The sequence below is a fragment of the Lynx rufus genome, unplaced genomic scaffold (assembly GCF_022079265.1).
Source record: "Lynx rufus isolate CCGP_SWC_20201006 ecotype Redwood Valley unplaced genomic scaffold, mLynRuf1.p SCAF_4, whole genome shotgun sequence".
Classification (NCBI taxonomy): domain Eukaryota; kingdom Metazoa; phylum Chordata; class Mammalia; order Carnivora; family Felidae; genus Lynx; species Lynx rufus.
The window spans coordinates 95213709-95230365 of NW_025814856.1; the positions used below are offsets into that span (position 1 = coordinate 95213709).

The following is a 16657-nucleotide window of genomic DNA, read 5'->3' on the forward strand; positions in this document are numbered from 1 at the left end:
GCAAGTCAGGGAAGCTGCTGGAGGACTTGGCCAGAGTATAGTTTTGAAGGACGTGTAGGAGTTCATTAGCTGAGTTTGGTATTCCAAGATAGGAGACCATGTGGTTCAAAGAAACTGATGTGAAAGCAGATAATTACAGGTAATTTGGCTAGAACATAAAAAGGAAGCAATGGGAAGAAGCAAGGCTGGAGTAATAGCAAGGGGATTCTTTGGATTTTGGACATACAGGATAAAGCCCAGAGAATCCATTAAGCTCTTTAGCAGAGAAGTGATGGTTCAGATGGTGTTTTAGTTAATGGTGACAGCCAGTATGTTTTGAGTGTTACTATGGACCAAGTGCACTATGAAGCATTTTCCATGCATTTCTCATTTAATTCACACAAACACCCTAAATCAGGTATGGTCGTTGTATCAGGGATCCTAGAGGGGAACAAAGGGCAGCTCAATTGCGGTGATGGAGGAGAGTCTGATGCAGGCACTATTTATGAAACTGTGGGCAGGGTTAAAGATGCAAAACCCCTGTAGGCTAGCGATAGTGTGGAGCCTTTACCACTACTCCCCTGAGGGATTAAGAGAGAAAATGATTCTGGAACCCAATGAGCAAGAGCAGCAGCTTTTCAAGGGAGAACTTAGCCATTGCCATTTACTTGTCAAGCTGGGAAGGAACCAGGGAGCAGGGGGTGGTAAGGGGGAGTACAGATAGAGACACCAATCTTGCTGTTTTCCTTCCCTCTGGTCCTCTGATCTTTGGTCAGTGGGCTTCCCACTGGTCAAACCCAATTTGAGGTCAGGGGGCCGAGTTAAATGGAGGATATCTAGCAGAGTTACTACATGGATTTCACAGAGGAAACAGGTGAAACTCAGCTAGGCTAAGCCACTTACCCCAAATCAGATAGCTTGTACATGGTGATCCCACCTGACCGCACAGAGGAAGCTCTTACACACTGCAAGGAAATGTCTCTTCCTCAGACTAGGGAAAAGGATTAGGAAGGGCAAACGTGCTGGCTGCATGACCCGCTAGGAGCTCTTCCATAGATTCAAGGCCCAGAAGGGCAAGTTTAAGGAACTAAAGTGGCAGTCAGTGTCAGTGAGGACAGAAAGAAAAGGATGGATTTGATGCAGTGGAGGTCAAATGGACAGAACTGTGGACCTCCCTGTCCTTCTCATAAAAAGTGATAACAATGGGCCACCCAAGTGATAACAATGGGCCGACTGAGTGGCTCAGTCGGTTAAGCATCTGACTCTTGATTTTGACTCAGGTCATGATCTCACCAGGTGAGGTTGAGCCCTGTGTCAGGCTCCACACCCAGCTTAAGATTCTCTCTCTCCCTTATCCCTCTGCCCTTCCCCTGCTTTCTCTCTCTCTCTCTCTCTCTCTCTCTCTCTCTCTCTCTCTCAAAAAAAAGATAATATTATAGAAGGTACAGATTGTCTTAGATCCTTTCCAGCACGAAAGCTCCATGACTCATCTCTGCAGTGATTGTGAAACATATTTGTTTCATGGAATTAATGTATCTTTGAAAATATTCCCCAAATGCTCCATATACCTTCTTATAGAGATTTGAAGTTTATTTATTTACTGTATTAGTGACACCCAACTCCAATTACATGGCAACTAAGAATGTCACCAAGTATCACAAAACATGTTTTAAAATCATCAAAATAAAGTCAAAGTGTGCATGTCTTTTAGTAGACGTTTTCTTCTAATTATGTCTGGAATCCTGTATTGAGTATAGTATGGAGACCCCAAAGTATAACTCGACCTCTGCTCAAATAATATAAAGAGAAAAGAAAAAAAACTAAAAGCACAGGAGAAAATAGTTCACAAAAATTGGGTAGCAACCATAAAATAAAAAATATATATTCAGTATGACCCAAACCTTTTTTCCCTTCATTTGGCTCAATAATTGCCTCATTAATTTGAACGGATTCATTTGGACACTTATTGTTGTAAACACATAAAAACCTCTCAGTTAAAAAAAATCCACATCAGTAAGGATACTTCAGAAGAGCTTTTTCTTGTTTCATTACATATCCTACAGATTAGCTTTAACAACATCCACGTTTGAGATTTCTGGGGGAAAATGGGGGACCCTTAGAGCCCTGCAAGATGAATAGCCCCGCTCACATCCACCTTTTAAAAAAAATTCTAGCTATTCCTTTCTAAGTTATCACAGTCTCTGGCTAACTGCTCCATTTCTGGGGCTACTGCTTTCTGCCACTTTCCACTTTAAAGCAGACAAACAAAACAGCAGGTGAGAGCTGCTCTCATTCCAGCAGTTAGAATCAAAATTCCAGCAATCAGAACCTGACTGAAGGTTTCTGAGCATTTCTCCAAAGTACTTCCTTTTCAAAGGTCTCTTTTCCTGGAGGGCCCATGGTGTGATTGTTGTCTGAGGCTCCCCACACAACACTGGTCATTTTCTCTCATTTACTCATATTTTTGGAACCTCCTTCCAGTAAAACCAGCTTGTGTTTTCTCCTCACTTCTCTTTCCTATCCTCACCCTGTTGCTGTTCCTCTCCCAGCAGGCTGACCTTCCACCACTCCGGACTTGGGAGTCACTCAGTCTATGCCACTCCATCTAGATGTATCCCAGGAACATCTGAGAACATTTGTTCCCAGGTCCCCAGTCTTCCTGAGGATGCAGTGGCACTGCCTGTATTCACATCCTAGCATGGCCACTTATTACTGTGTGACCTGGGGTAAATTAGTTTCCTTTCTGTTAAATTAGGATATTAATAATCATGCTTCCTTCTAAGTTGTTGCAATGCGTAAATGAGATCGTATATCTAAAAACCTAACAGATTGTAACTTCTCATTAAATTCTCATCAGGTTTGCCTCTATATTATAAGCACCAGCATATTCATTGATCACTGATTTTTTTTCATATTTTAGTATTATCCTTAGTAAAATCAGGTAAAAATACTGTATTACCCCACCCCTGACTTTTAAAAAAATTTTAGGTGTTTTAGGAAAGAAATGGGAATGATTTTCTCATAGGCCTTCCAGAGGAACACTCACTCTAAATCTTATTCCCTTTAAAAGCTAAAAATTGGGGCGCCTGGGTGGCGCAGTCGGTTAAGCGTCCGACTTCAGCCAGGTCACGATCTCGCGGTCCGTGAGTTCGAGCCCCGCGTCAGGCTCTGGGCTGATGGCTCGGAGCCTGGAGCCTGTTTCCGATTCTGTGTCTCCCTCTCTCTCTGCCCCTCCCCCGTTCATGCTCTGTCTCTCTCTGTCCCAAAAATAAAAATAAACGTTGAAAAAAAATATTAAAAAAAATAAATAAATAAAAGCTAAAAATTAATGAGAGCTTATGTTGTCATTTCAAATGCTATATATGTATGATAATGTCATCTTTATATATTGCCTTCTTTCCGTTTAAGCACAAAGGATACGTCTGGCATAAAATCATAATTATTTTTACCTAATTTGACCTCGTTATAGTTGTGATTATTTAACAATCTTTCTTTAACACATACCACTGCATACTCATATAATATTTGGGGTATATATTAATACATATTTATAACCACATGGCCTAAAAATTCTGAGTACTATGTCTTGATTTAAAACTGATATTCTTATGATGAACTTAGTTTTTCCTCTAATTTATTGGGAAAGAAAATCAGCATGGATACAGAAATTCATGTAAATTGTCAAATTAGTCTGATTATGAAATTCATTTTCTATATTGTGTTGTCATCTAGCATTGGAATAACTATGAGTCTCACTAAGAGAAGCAGAAACTAGAACATGGAATGTAAGGCACTGAGCTGTGAGGGTGATGATCCACTGTACGGAAAACGACTTTGCATTCTCTGTTAATGCAGATGTGATGGAAGAGGATCACTGAGGTGGAATTATTTACTTGAAAGCCTTTTTAAGAACTTGAACTTATATGATCTTCATACATTTAATGAACAAGGTTTTTAGTAATATTTCCTTAGGATCACCGAGTTTTAGTACTTGAATGGACTCAAAGTTGCTTTGCTCTCACCCATGGGTCAACAAACTTTCTTAAAATACCAGATACCAAATATAGCCTATGGGTCATAATCTCTGCCAAATACTCAGCTATGGTGTTGAGCACAAAAACAGCAACAGATAACATTGAATGAATGGGTATACCTGTGTTCTGGCAAAATTTATTTACAAAGGCAGGTGGCCGACTCACCGGTGCTTGAGAAATCTGATCTCAGCCCCCTTATTTTACACATAACATAGCAAGAAAGCTTAAGTCACTTAATCAGTGAGACACAACTAATTAGTTAGTGTCAGGACCACTATAAGGCACTTCGTTTTTTCATTTTGCAAGTCTTCCAGTATGCAGGCTAATGCTCAGACAACAATAGCATATTTCTCATATGGTAGTCAGCCAAAGGATTCTGACTAATTGGTCTTACCATCATCACATCTATTGGTTTCATATAAAGCAGAATTGCCCAGAGAAGTATATTGTTTTTATCTTCTATATAAAATAGAAAACAAAATTCTCCTATATATGAAATTTAATTATTTGAATAATTTTTCTTGTTTAGAATGTCTGTATTAAAATGTTATGATCATTTCTGTTATTTAAAATGAAAGGTAGCTTTGGATAGTATCTCCATTTTAACAACATTTGTTCTTCCAATCCATGAGCATGGAATGTTTTTCCATTTATTTGTGTCTACTTCAAGTCCGTTCATAGGCTTTCTATAGTTTTCAGCATATAGATACTACCCAAAGCAATCTACACATTCCATGTGATCCCTATCAAAATAACACCAGCATTCTTCACAGAGGTAGAACAAACAATCCTAAAATTTGTTTGGAACCAGAAAAGACCCCAAATAGCTGAAGTATTATTGAAAAGGAAACCAAAACTGGAGGCATCATAATTCCAGACTTCAAGCTATTATTACAAAGCTGTAATCATTAAGACAGTATGGTACTAGCACAAAAACAGATACATAAATCAATGGAATAGAATAGAGAACCCAGAAATGGATCCACAAGTATATGGCCAACTAATCTTCAACAAACAGTAAAGAGTAACCAATGGAAAAAATGACAGTTTCTGTAGCAAATGGTGCTGGGAAAACTGGACAGCGACATGCAGAAGAATGAACCTGGATCACTTTCTTACACCATACATAAAAACAAATTCAAAATGGATGAAAGAGCCAAATGTGAGATAGGAAACCACCAAAATTCTACAGGAGAAAACAGGCAGCAACCTGTGACCTCAGTCACAGAAACTTCTTACTAGACATGTCTCTGGAGGCAAGAAAAACAAAAGCAAAAATGAACTATTGGGACCTCATCAAGATAAAAAGCTTCTGCACAGTGAAGGAAACAACAAAACTAAATGAGAACAGGTATTTGCAAATGACATATCTGATAAAAGATTAGTACCCGAAATCTGTAAAGAACTTACCAAATTCAATGAAGAAATGGGCTAAAGACATAGACACTTTTTTTTTCTTCTTTTTTTTTTTTTAACATTTATTTATTATTGAGAGACAGAGAGAGACAGAGTACGAGCAGGGGAGGGGCAGAGAGAGAGGGAGACACAGAATCTGAAGCAGTCTCCGGGCTCTGATCTGACAGTACAGAGCCCCATGGGGGGCTCGAACTCACACTGTGAGATCATGACCTGAGCCGAAGTTGGACGCTTAACCAACTGAGCCACCCAGGCGCCCCTAAATAGACACTTTTTCAAAGAAGACATCCAGATGGCTAACAGACGTATGAAAAGATGGTCAACATCACTCATCATCAGGGAAATACAAATAAAAACCACCATGAGATACCACCTCACGCCTGTCAGAATGGCTAAAATTAACAACTTTGGCAACAACAGATGTTGTCGAGGATGCAGAGAAAGGCGAACCCTTTTGCACTGTTGATGGGAATGAAAACTGATATAGCCACTCTGGAAAACGGTATGGAGGTTCTTCAAAAAATTAAAAATAAAACTACCCTATGACCCAGCAATTGCCTTAGTAGGTATTTACCCAAAGGATACAAAAATGCTATTTTGAAGGGGCACATACACCCCAGTGTTTATGGTAGCACTATCAACAATAGCCAAATTATGGAAAGAGCTCAAATGTCCATCGACTGATGAATGGATAAAGAAGATGTGGTATATATATGCAATGGAATACTACTGGGTGATCAAAAGAGTGAAATCTTGCTATTTTCAACAATGTGGGTGGAACTAGTGTATTATGCTAAGCGAAATCAGTCAGAGAAAGACATACAATTTCACTCATATGTGGAATTTAAGAAACACAACAGATGAACTTAGGGAAAGCAAAGGAAAAATGAGATAAAAACAGAGAGGAAAACAAACCATAAGAGACTCTTAAATACAGAGAATAAACTGAGGTTGCTGGAGGGGAGATGGGTAGGGAGATGGGTTAAATGGGTGATGGGCATCAAAGAGGGCACTCTTAGGGATTAGCACTAGATGTCATATGTAAGAGATGAATCACTGGGTTCTACTCCTGAAACCAAGGCTACATTATATGTTAACTAACTTAAATTTAAATAAAAATAAAAAAATAAAAGGAAAGATAAAAAATCTATGCCCTTTAGGATAGGTAGTAATTAGGCATAATTTATTAGCTTTAAAAAAATCAAAGATAATTAAATAAAATCAGAGTAAAATAAAATATTGCATTAACATGTTAAAATGGCTTCTGGACTTGATTTTATTAGAATTTATTTTCAAAGATTACTCCTATTCAGTTGAAAAACTCTAACAAATGCCAATCAAAACATTCTTAACGGATTTTTGGAATCCTGCAAAGACTAGCTTCTGTTAAAATAGAAATCTGGACAAAAAAGAAAACAAAGATGTTTCATCAAAGGAAAGAAATGGATATTATAATTGTATCCTAAAACTTTTTTTCCACTTTAAGTAATACCAGGTGATATTAAATGTATGAAAATAACCTCAAATACCCACATTTCGTGCTTCCTATGATGGCAAAAATGGGCAAGGGGATTGGAGAATGTCCAACTTTCATAGTGCTTATGGGGAAAGATTGGACATTGAAATCTTTTATTAAGTTTCACACTGAAGAGTGTTCCAAACAAATTATAACTTTCTATTAATTAATTTCAACAAATGTAGATTTTTTTTATTGTTTAGAAAGTATTTTGAAATTGATAATTGTTTGCCATGGACAGACTTTCGGTTAGTGTAACAATCCAGCAAAAGATGAGGGGGACCTAAGAAGAAGGAAGAAGAAAAGGGAAATTATAAAGTAAAATCCATTGAGTTCTGTAATTTTGTAAATGGAAGGAGCCTACAATGAAACAAGCCTTCTGGCTTTGTTGAATAATGGATGGTGATGTTTGGTGGTAAATTCTAGAACATTGGAGGAGATAACATTGGTGGGAGAATTGGAGACAGGAAAAATATTTGTGATACCTACGTAAGATCTAAGTGGGCTTTTTAATATAAAAATATAAAATTTTAGGGGAATATTGATGCTAGAGATATTTATTTGGGGTCATTAGCATATAGACAGTAACTGAAGCCATGAGAATAACTCAGATCACCCAGGAAAACTTACCAGGTGCAGAGGGAAGAGGTTAAAGCCAGAACTCTGGAGAACACCAGAAGAAAATACTTTTTGTTTTGTTTTGTATGATGGTTGTTTATTGGTACATTCTAAGAGCAGCAGTAAAGAACTTTCAAACTGCTTTAGCACATCATAAGGTATTAATATAAATCCTCTAGGAGGGAGGGGACTCCATTAAAAATTTATATGAGAAAAGAAGTCTCTGACCAGTTCCCAGGACTGTGGAATGGAAAAAAATACATAAAAGCCTTTCTCTGCCCTTACTCTATGGACTGGCACATGGAATAGAGAAGTCTTTCCCTTTCCAGACTAACTGCCAGATGGTAAAATAGTACCCAAGGATTTTATGTCTGTTTGGAATCAAATTGTGAAGAAAAGTGCTGCTGTCCTAGAAATACTGATTTTGTGATTAAGAGCAAGACACTCTTTCTGATTATTTTGTTTGGGAAATGAGATATGTTGAGGGAGGGGTATAGGAGTTACTCTGATATAAAAACAAAACTACTGACAAGCACAGAACAGTGGCATGTCCTCTGGGAAATGGTGGAAGCTATGCTTTTATATCGTGTTTCAGTTGGTTTTTGCAAGTCCATCTAGCTTTTGCCATTCTAAATAATTAGAAAGAAACAAGTCATTGTTGCCAGTTATTTCTCAATTCCTTGGTCAAAGAGTTGAGCAGAGACATGGGAATTACCATCCTTGTACCCCTATGGTAGGTTTAGCAATTTTATTCATAGAATTAGAGGTTACTCAATCCCTGCCCAATTAAACTGTCTGCACAAGGGACTCACTGGAATTTGTACATGGAACATGAAATCTAATGTATATCTGTGTACAGCTAAAAGAATTTTTTTAATCATTTTTGGAACCTGAAGCAGTGAAATGCATTTATTCTTGGACTCATGGCATATTCCCTGCACATGACTGTAGGGACGTGTAGTTGGGTCATGTTGAGTGCCTGTACAATATCTTTATACCTATGCCTAGTAAGGAATTACATAGCCCCAGACCTAAACCTGTGGACAAATGTGAGCTGGAGGTAAAATCTTGTGAGAAATCGCCTCTGGATGATGTTAAAACATGGCACTAGCCACAGTTACCTCCATACACTTGAGAAAGGACTGGTTTGACTCTATAACCCTAGCCAAAACCAGCAGTTAAGGGCATGTAGGGAAAGATCCTAGATGGAGACCAAGACACTCCTGTTAACTTTTCTCTATCCAAAAAGTCAAATGAGTAAATTTAAAAGAGGGGTGGCCAACAGTGTCCACTGCAGATAAGGCCTGATGAGTGTCTATTGATTGATGCTGAACAACTGGTCTGTTCGGCACAAATGTTGGAAGCATTGTCACATGATTTATTCTGTGTCCGTCCCAGAGGAGAGAACCAGGTTCAAGGTGGCAGCAGATGTTGGATAACCATAGAGATATGTAGTGGAATTCTTTCATTGGGTAAGACATTAACTGTAAAGCTTCACTCTTCTGGAAATCTCAGATGCTTCTGTGCTAGGTAGTATCAAGGTTGCCCAACTTTGGATAATTGGCAATAGGACTTAAATATCAGGATTTTTTTTTTTTTTTGCTCTGTCCTAGGGTTTTTCTTTAGTTAGAAATGGTAACCTCTTAAAGTGGGATATGATGAATTGTTATGTAAGCCATTTTAGATGTCCCCTTTCTTATGCACATGCTCCGTCAAAGTGGCAGTGTGCAAATAACCTGTACCCATCTGTTTAGCATTTCACTTTGCTTTTTGACTCTTTAATTCAAACTAAACATTAATATAAGAAGTTTTGATAATAACCCATGAACTTCATCCTTTTTTAAAGGTAGTGTAGCTCTCTTCCTGTAGTGTAACCATAGCAACTGACAAGGAACAGAGAAAGAAAGCTTTCACACATGCTGTGCTAATTAATCCTGTCCTACAGTTTTCCTTCAACTAGAGGATGCGGTTTAATAAATTCTGCATGAGTAAGCGTGTTTTGATGCATGACTGTAAATACATAGCAATATCTTTACCAAAAATATGGATTAACAATGTAGTTATATATTCCTACTTCAAGGTATACTTTTTTTTTTTTGATTCATTGTTTTAATAATTTGCTCCCTCCCTGAAAAACTTCGGGATTTACTAATCTTTTTAACTGAACAGACATATTTTCAGGGTTAAAGCCTTTTGTTTATCAACATACAGGACCATTTCCACAAGAAAATGTGTTAATTGACTGTATCAAAGTAAGAGGATAGAAAAGTTTTTCTCAAGCGATACAGAAGAGTGTTTCTTAAAAATATAGTAACATTCTTCAATATGACACATTAACATGCAAACCATTTTAAGAAACTATCTTAATACATTAAAAAGCTAGATACTGCAAATTCATTTTCACTCTTGATTTGAGAAGTTGTATGACCCATATGAATGGTGTTTGCATAGTCCTTGACCTAATAAACATATGGGAAGGAGGACAATAATGGAAACAAAGAATTTTTTTCTTTTTATATTTTTCAGATGTATTTAACCAGTTTTACAAACTTACATTCGGAGTGAACATAATGGACCTAAAATCGCATAATTATTTAGATTTATACTATTTCTAGCTTATTTTGAGGTTTTTATTCTCTCTTTGAAATGGGAAATACCACAATTTTCTATAACCAGCCTGGTCTTTTGAGCTGTCAAAGAAAATCTCAGATTTTTTTCATTCTCCTATCCCTCTAGCCTAGCTTTCTGTCAACAGGGCCTCAGAAAAACCAAGGGAATCCAGCCTGAATGTTTTTGGCATCCCATTTCACTTGACAAGAGCATATGGAACGAGTCAGAACCTATTTCAGGACTTGTACTTCTTTGGTCTGTGTATAGAAACATGCTAATTTGAGGAATTAAATCTTCTGATGGGATTATTAAATTTTGGAAACACTTTACCATTCTGATTGTCCTATCTATTGTTCAGTTTTACCTGAATTGAGATAGGATCAAACTGTGCAGAGAAAAGAAGTAGAGGTTATTATGGAAATCTGTTATTAAAAATAGTTGTTCCACTCATGTATAGAATAGTTGGAGAACATATATAAGTATGTGTGTGTTAGTTTGTACATGTTGATATGGAATACTTATAAACTTGAAACAATTTATAATATACTATTGTTTTATTATAAAACCTATGTTAGAGAAAAAATTGAGTTACTCTAACCATAGTTGAATTAATTAGAAATTTCTCATCAGTTGTCCTCTTAATTTTAACATTTTCATATAATACAGTTAAGGGACTATCAAGTATTTAATAAACAGGAAAAAAATTGTGTCCCTAAGTACTACTTAAAAATTTAAATTGTCAGAACATTAAAATAAATGTTATGGTACATTTATTGTAAAAATGGTACATGTGCTTTGAGCCTCACAGTGATAAATAATACTTTTCACTTGTCATTAATGAACATACCCAGATAGAAAGCTGAATTTTTTTTCTTTTAAAAAGAACATTTATAGATTTTGTGATTTTTAAAAGAAATTATATATTTATTGTAGGAAACTTGGGGAAAAAATTGAGAAGAGTGTATTAAGTGAAGAACAAAACTGAATGATCCCATTTTCCAGAGCTAGCCACTGAAGACATTCAAATATTTTCTGCCATTCTTTTTTTTTAATGCTAAAGTCTTTATGGTTATGAGGTCAAACTGCACATAATCTAGCACGACATATTACTATGACCATTTTCTCCATTTTTAAATTCTTAGGAAACATTTTTATTTATTATACTAGACCTCGTCATCCCATTGTTTCATATTTAAGTATTCCTTTATAATTATTTATTTAGGTGGTTTTCAAATGATCTTCCTAAATAAATGTTTCCCACAGAGCATTTAACAGAACACTGAAAGAAAAAGAAGCTTTGGAAAAACCCTTTGAGAAAAGCATCATATTCTCTTCTTTCAGATTCACAATACACATTAGAATAATTAAGAACACTGAGAAGTAGTACAGTATGAAGACCTGTTTTAACTTTCAACTTGTTAAACCATCTTTTCCCAAAATGATTTGACCTTGGAATCTTTTTCTGTAGCACTTACTTATAACTCTCAGAACTAGAATTCTATAGAACATTCTTTGGAAAGTCAAAGAGATTTCTAAGCTTCTGTGTAATATCTAATCATTTATGAATTATTTGTTTACTCTTCTAGGACTTATCAGATTTATGATGCTTCAGTAGGAAAACAATTGATCTATCAGTTATTAGCATTATTTGAAACAGGTAGAACACAATATACCTTCCCCAGCCTTTCTAGTAACCTTGACCTGGCATTTGTGATTCTGTATTACAGTGTCATGTTTGACCTTTTAAAACTGTGAACATTCAAATTTAAATTCCCTTGTTCTATTAATGCCTATCAACTTCTTTATGTTTCCTGTATTCCACAGGTCTTGCAAGAGCAAAATCTGTCCCTAGCCACACATACTCCAATGAAGTCGTTACCTTGTGGTACAGACCTCCAGATGTCCTCCTGGGCTCAACAGAATATTCCACCTGCCTTGACATGTGGTGAGAAATGGAAGATTTACTCTAGCTAATCTATCTGTAATGCCTGGTCTGGGTCATGCCCAGACAAACATTCTAATAGTTTGAATGAAGATTAATGGTGCAGCAGTGTTTGCCTGTGTGTGGCAGTATTGCTGGATTTTTTTTTTTTTAAAGCATGATTGAGAATATTCCTTAATCAAAGGTTCCCTTGCAGATGGTGTCTGGTAATGGTTCTTGAGGGACAAGGGGCAGAAGTATTTTTCTGTCAGTACAATGGTTTTTCTCTCTAAGGGTCTCAATTTGCAGCTCTGTTTTATAACAAGGAGGTATATATCTCTAAACAGTAGTATAGGTTGGAAGTAGTAGGAAACATGTTTAAGTTCAACAACAAAGCTCAAATTAACTGGTCCGAAAATTTTGGTGTAGGCACTAAATTTGGTGCAGTACACTCTAGAAAGCTGGGTACAAATAACCCAAATGATATAAAACAATTACTTTTTGAAAATATCACAATAAGTTTAATTTCAACAGAGTCTCGGTTTCACACAATGGTTTAGCAAAACTTAAAAACCTGTTTAGAAAGCCCAAAGATTAATAAGTTTTAATGGATAATTATGATTAATTATAAAGTATAATGAGCTCCCAATCCAGTGTGATCTAAATCAAATAATCAAATAAGAGAATATTCTTTTTTTTTAAGTTTATTTATTTATTTTGAGAGAGAGCATGAGCAGGGGAGGGGCAGATAGAGGGGGGACGGGGCGGGGGGGAGAATCCCAAACAGGTTCTGTGCTTGAGAGCGCAGGGCTTGATCCCATGAACTGTGAGATCATGACCTGAGCTGAAACCAAGAATTGGATGCTTAACCAACTGAGCCATCCAGGCACCCTGGGAATAATCTTATTTTTAGTACTCAGGAAAGGCTTCTTAGTGACTTGAAAATGTCCTCTATTAGTAGAAAAATCTCTTTTCTAGACTCAAAATTGTGTTCAAAGTAAAACAACTCACATAACACTTGTGCTATTTTATCCTAGGAATCATCTTCCATGAATGATTATGCCCCCATATGCAGAATTCAGCTACATGTCCTTATAATGTTTATGACCTCGATAAAACTTCCCCATGTGTTATTTATCTTCCTGCCATGTACTTACTTCATTGTTCTTCCCTCAGTAATCTTGGCTTTCAGTAAATTAGGCTGTAATGAGGGGCCTGGCTTCTGTCCTGAAGTTTTTGATCCAAACATTTTACAGTGAGAAAACAATCAAGTTCCTTGTGATGTAGGGCACAATGTAGATTTTCTTAATTTAGGTTCCAGCAACCACCACCCCCCTGCCCAAGAATAGGATTTCAGGATCTGTGAAACCACTGAAAATATATGCAACATTTTGCGTACACATGAATATATTTATTTTTATGGGGTGTAGATCTGTAGCTTTCAATAGAGCTATAAAAGAATCTGGATCATCAAACAGCCTAAAATCTATTGTCATAAATTTTGTGATGCCTTATAATAAATCTAATACCATCGTAATGCATATTCCAAAACCCAGAGAACAAAGGTGACCATCTATTATTAAGGAGCTAAGCTAATTCATTTTTTCATCACAGTTTTCTTTGTTTGTTTGTTTACACAATTACTGTTTTCCCCCAAGGCTAGTCTGGGGCTTGGGCAAAATACATATTTTGATCATTAGTGGTAATGGAGGAAAAGGTTGGAAATAAAGGTCAGTTACTACATCAGGATATCAGTTACTAACTTTCTCATTCCCTTCCTCCTTCTTGCCTCACCGTTGGGAGTTGGATATATAAATAAGCATTAATTAATATTCTCAAGTTACGGACTATTTTTCTCTTTTTCAAGTATGAAAATTCTAGGTTGTCTTTCAGTGAGGTCAGTTAAGGACTCTACTAATAGAACATAGTTTGGAAATATTTGTGGCTTGGGGCCAGTCTTGTCTTAGTGCTTGGCAGTTCAGTTAAGACTCTACCCTCATAATCGGAAGAAGCTGTTTTTTATACACTAGTGGCTAATTTTTTCCAAACCTTTAAAAGTGCTCTTTAACGTACAAAGAACCACATGGATTATGACTTGCTGATATTTCTGTTTCTGGTATGTAGTATTTGATTTTCAGCCTGTGCCCCAACCTGGGGCACCCACCTTTTTTTTCTTTGACATCTGTCTGTGTGTGCATGTGTTCATCCTCTTGAAGAAGGCTTGGGTACTTTCTATTAATTTGCTTTACACAGAGACATAATGAAGCATAAGAGGAAGACTGTTATTTAAGTGGAAGGGAGGAAAACTGATACAAAGTAGAAGACCCCAAATGCCCTTTTGTCTACATGCCAAGATTATTCATTGCCAAAACCAAATAGTAAATGTGTTGTATTTGAGCAGTTCTCATGCTTAATGGCTTTTCATTTTCAAGCCCTAAAATCTGAGTTATGTCTATGCTATGCCTGTCATTCTCACTCTGATTTCATTCCAAGCCATTTTCTAAAAGCCATTTTGTTATTATCCTCTAAGTCCAATAAAGTGTATATATTTTTCCAGTTAGAGAGAAGTTCACAGGGCACTGATTTTTGCATAATCAATGACATCGATGCCGGGTATTCACAGAACTGGAAATGGGACTGTAATTGAGTCATGGCTCAGCTGCACCAAGGAGAAGTGCAAATATGAATGCATGAACAATAGCGGGGAGGCAGGTGGTAGTGGGTTCAGGCGATTTTTACAGTTCATTTACCATCCTGGGGCAGTGGGGTAGTAACTAAAAACTAACGATCCCTACACAGTGTTACATTTTCCAGTTTTCTGTTTAAATAGCCGCAGGCAGTAAAAATATTAATGAAGACACATACGCATTAACATTGGCAGCAAGTGACGGAAAATCAGAGCTCACCGTGTTATGATTTACTGCACTCGGTCTCCAGCACCGTGGCAAGGTATAAACATACTGTGCGATTCCAGAACACAGCAGGAGACACAGGTTTTGATACCTTTGTCTCCCTCCATGAAAGAGGATTTAGGCAGAGGAATCAAATTGGACGTTGTCTCGTGTATAACTTCTCTTAATTCTTGGATTTTGTCACTCTTTGAAAGTCAAGGCATAGGAATTCATCTTTAAGCTTCTAAACCAAAAGGCTTACAGAGTACTGAGAACCACATTATGAGAAGTGCAGATGTGAAAAGCAGCTTATCTGCGTAGTTCCTCCCCTGTCAGGGAGTTCTGCTCTAGCCGTGGAGGTCATTGCTCTGCATAAGCTTTCTGTTTCTTTAGAGAATCTCATAAAATATGTTTAGAGCGGCCTTTGTTTTCTAAAGTGGAAGGTCACTTGGGATTACTTACAAGGGATTAATTTTTAACAGAAGGTGACTAATGTAGCTAAGAAGTAATAGTATCTCAGCCACATGACAGTGCTTCTGGGGCCACAATATGTAGTGGCCCTACCTTGTGGAATCAGTGACAGCCCTCCCCAACATGATGTGTGAAGGAGAGCCTGCCATTCTCTTCCCGTCATCATCTTTTTAAAAGCTAATTAACATATTAACTATGCTTGTCAAAATGTGGGGCAAATCATTTATAAATAAGCCTGTCAAATGTAATGAGATTGCATATTAAATCACCCTTTTCTCTATTACGTCTCTGATTTAAGATTAAAATTAATTTATTTAACATTGTAGCAGCTGGGTGGTTAGGAAAAAACTCCCATACCAGTCTTGATATATAGAAAAATGTCTGCTTCCAAATTGATTTTGCATATATCTGAAAAGAAATTGCCTATTTATTGAATATTATAAGGCCATTTAGCTTTGCTTTTTATTAAATAAGTCTAATCACCATACATATTGGCAACATGCAGAGTTCTGTCGTTCTTAACGATCACTCTTGAACCAAGGAAATTTATGTTATAAAACAAGATTTCCTGGGACTCAGGTTTGTTTACCAGTGTTTTATGAGAGAGAATCATAAATGAATTCTACTATCACCCCCACCCTGAAAATAAATTTGTTCTATATGAGGTCCTGCCTTGAGTAACTGAGTGATAGTAGTAATAATAATTGAGTCTTAATAGTAATAATAATAGTACAAATAATAAATACTTTTATTGGACACAAACTGTTTTCTAAGTTTCTCTTATGCATTTTGATTACTAATCTACTACAGCATGACACAGTAGAAGGCAACAAAACACAGACGGACTAAATAAGATAGTAGAGGTCTTTTAATTAGTAACTAGAGACAATATGCAAACTTAGGGCTAACTCACTGCAAAGCCTTTTCTTTTTACAACATATTGCATTATCTCTTAAGGTGATTTATAAGAAATTGGTTTTTATTTCACTAGTAAAGTGATTTTAAAACTCAATACATTCAATTCCATTTTTATAATTTAGATTATGCTCTGAGTCATTTTGGATCCTTTACATGCTTCAAATAAAGTAGGTGGCTTTCACTCACACTCAGCAGGCTTGTGGACTGCCTTTCTCCCCTCATGTCAGTGTTCTGTGTTATGCCGTTTTATTCAAGGAGGAATTTCTTTGAAATAAACTTACAA

General features: G+C 36.7%; 1 protein-coding gene across 5 annotated transcripts in view; it reads left to right on the forward strand.

Annotated features, from left to right (window-relative positions):
* Positions 1-16657, forward strand: part of CDK14 (cyclin dependent kinase 14) — a 486541-nt gene that overhangs the window by 328357 nt on the left and 141527 nt on the right. For all 5 annotated transcript variants that reach the window (XM_047096602.1, XM_047096603.1, XM_047096604.1 and 2 more), the window contains one exon: positions 11998-12118. In XM_047096602.1, coding sequence (XP_046952558.1) covers positions 11998-12118 — 121 coding nt within the window. The remainder of the gene's footprint in view (positions 1-11997; positions 12119-16657) is intronic.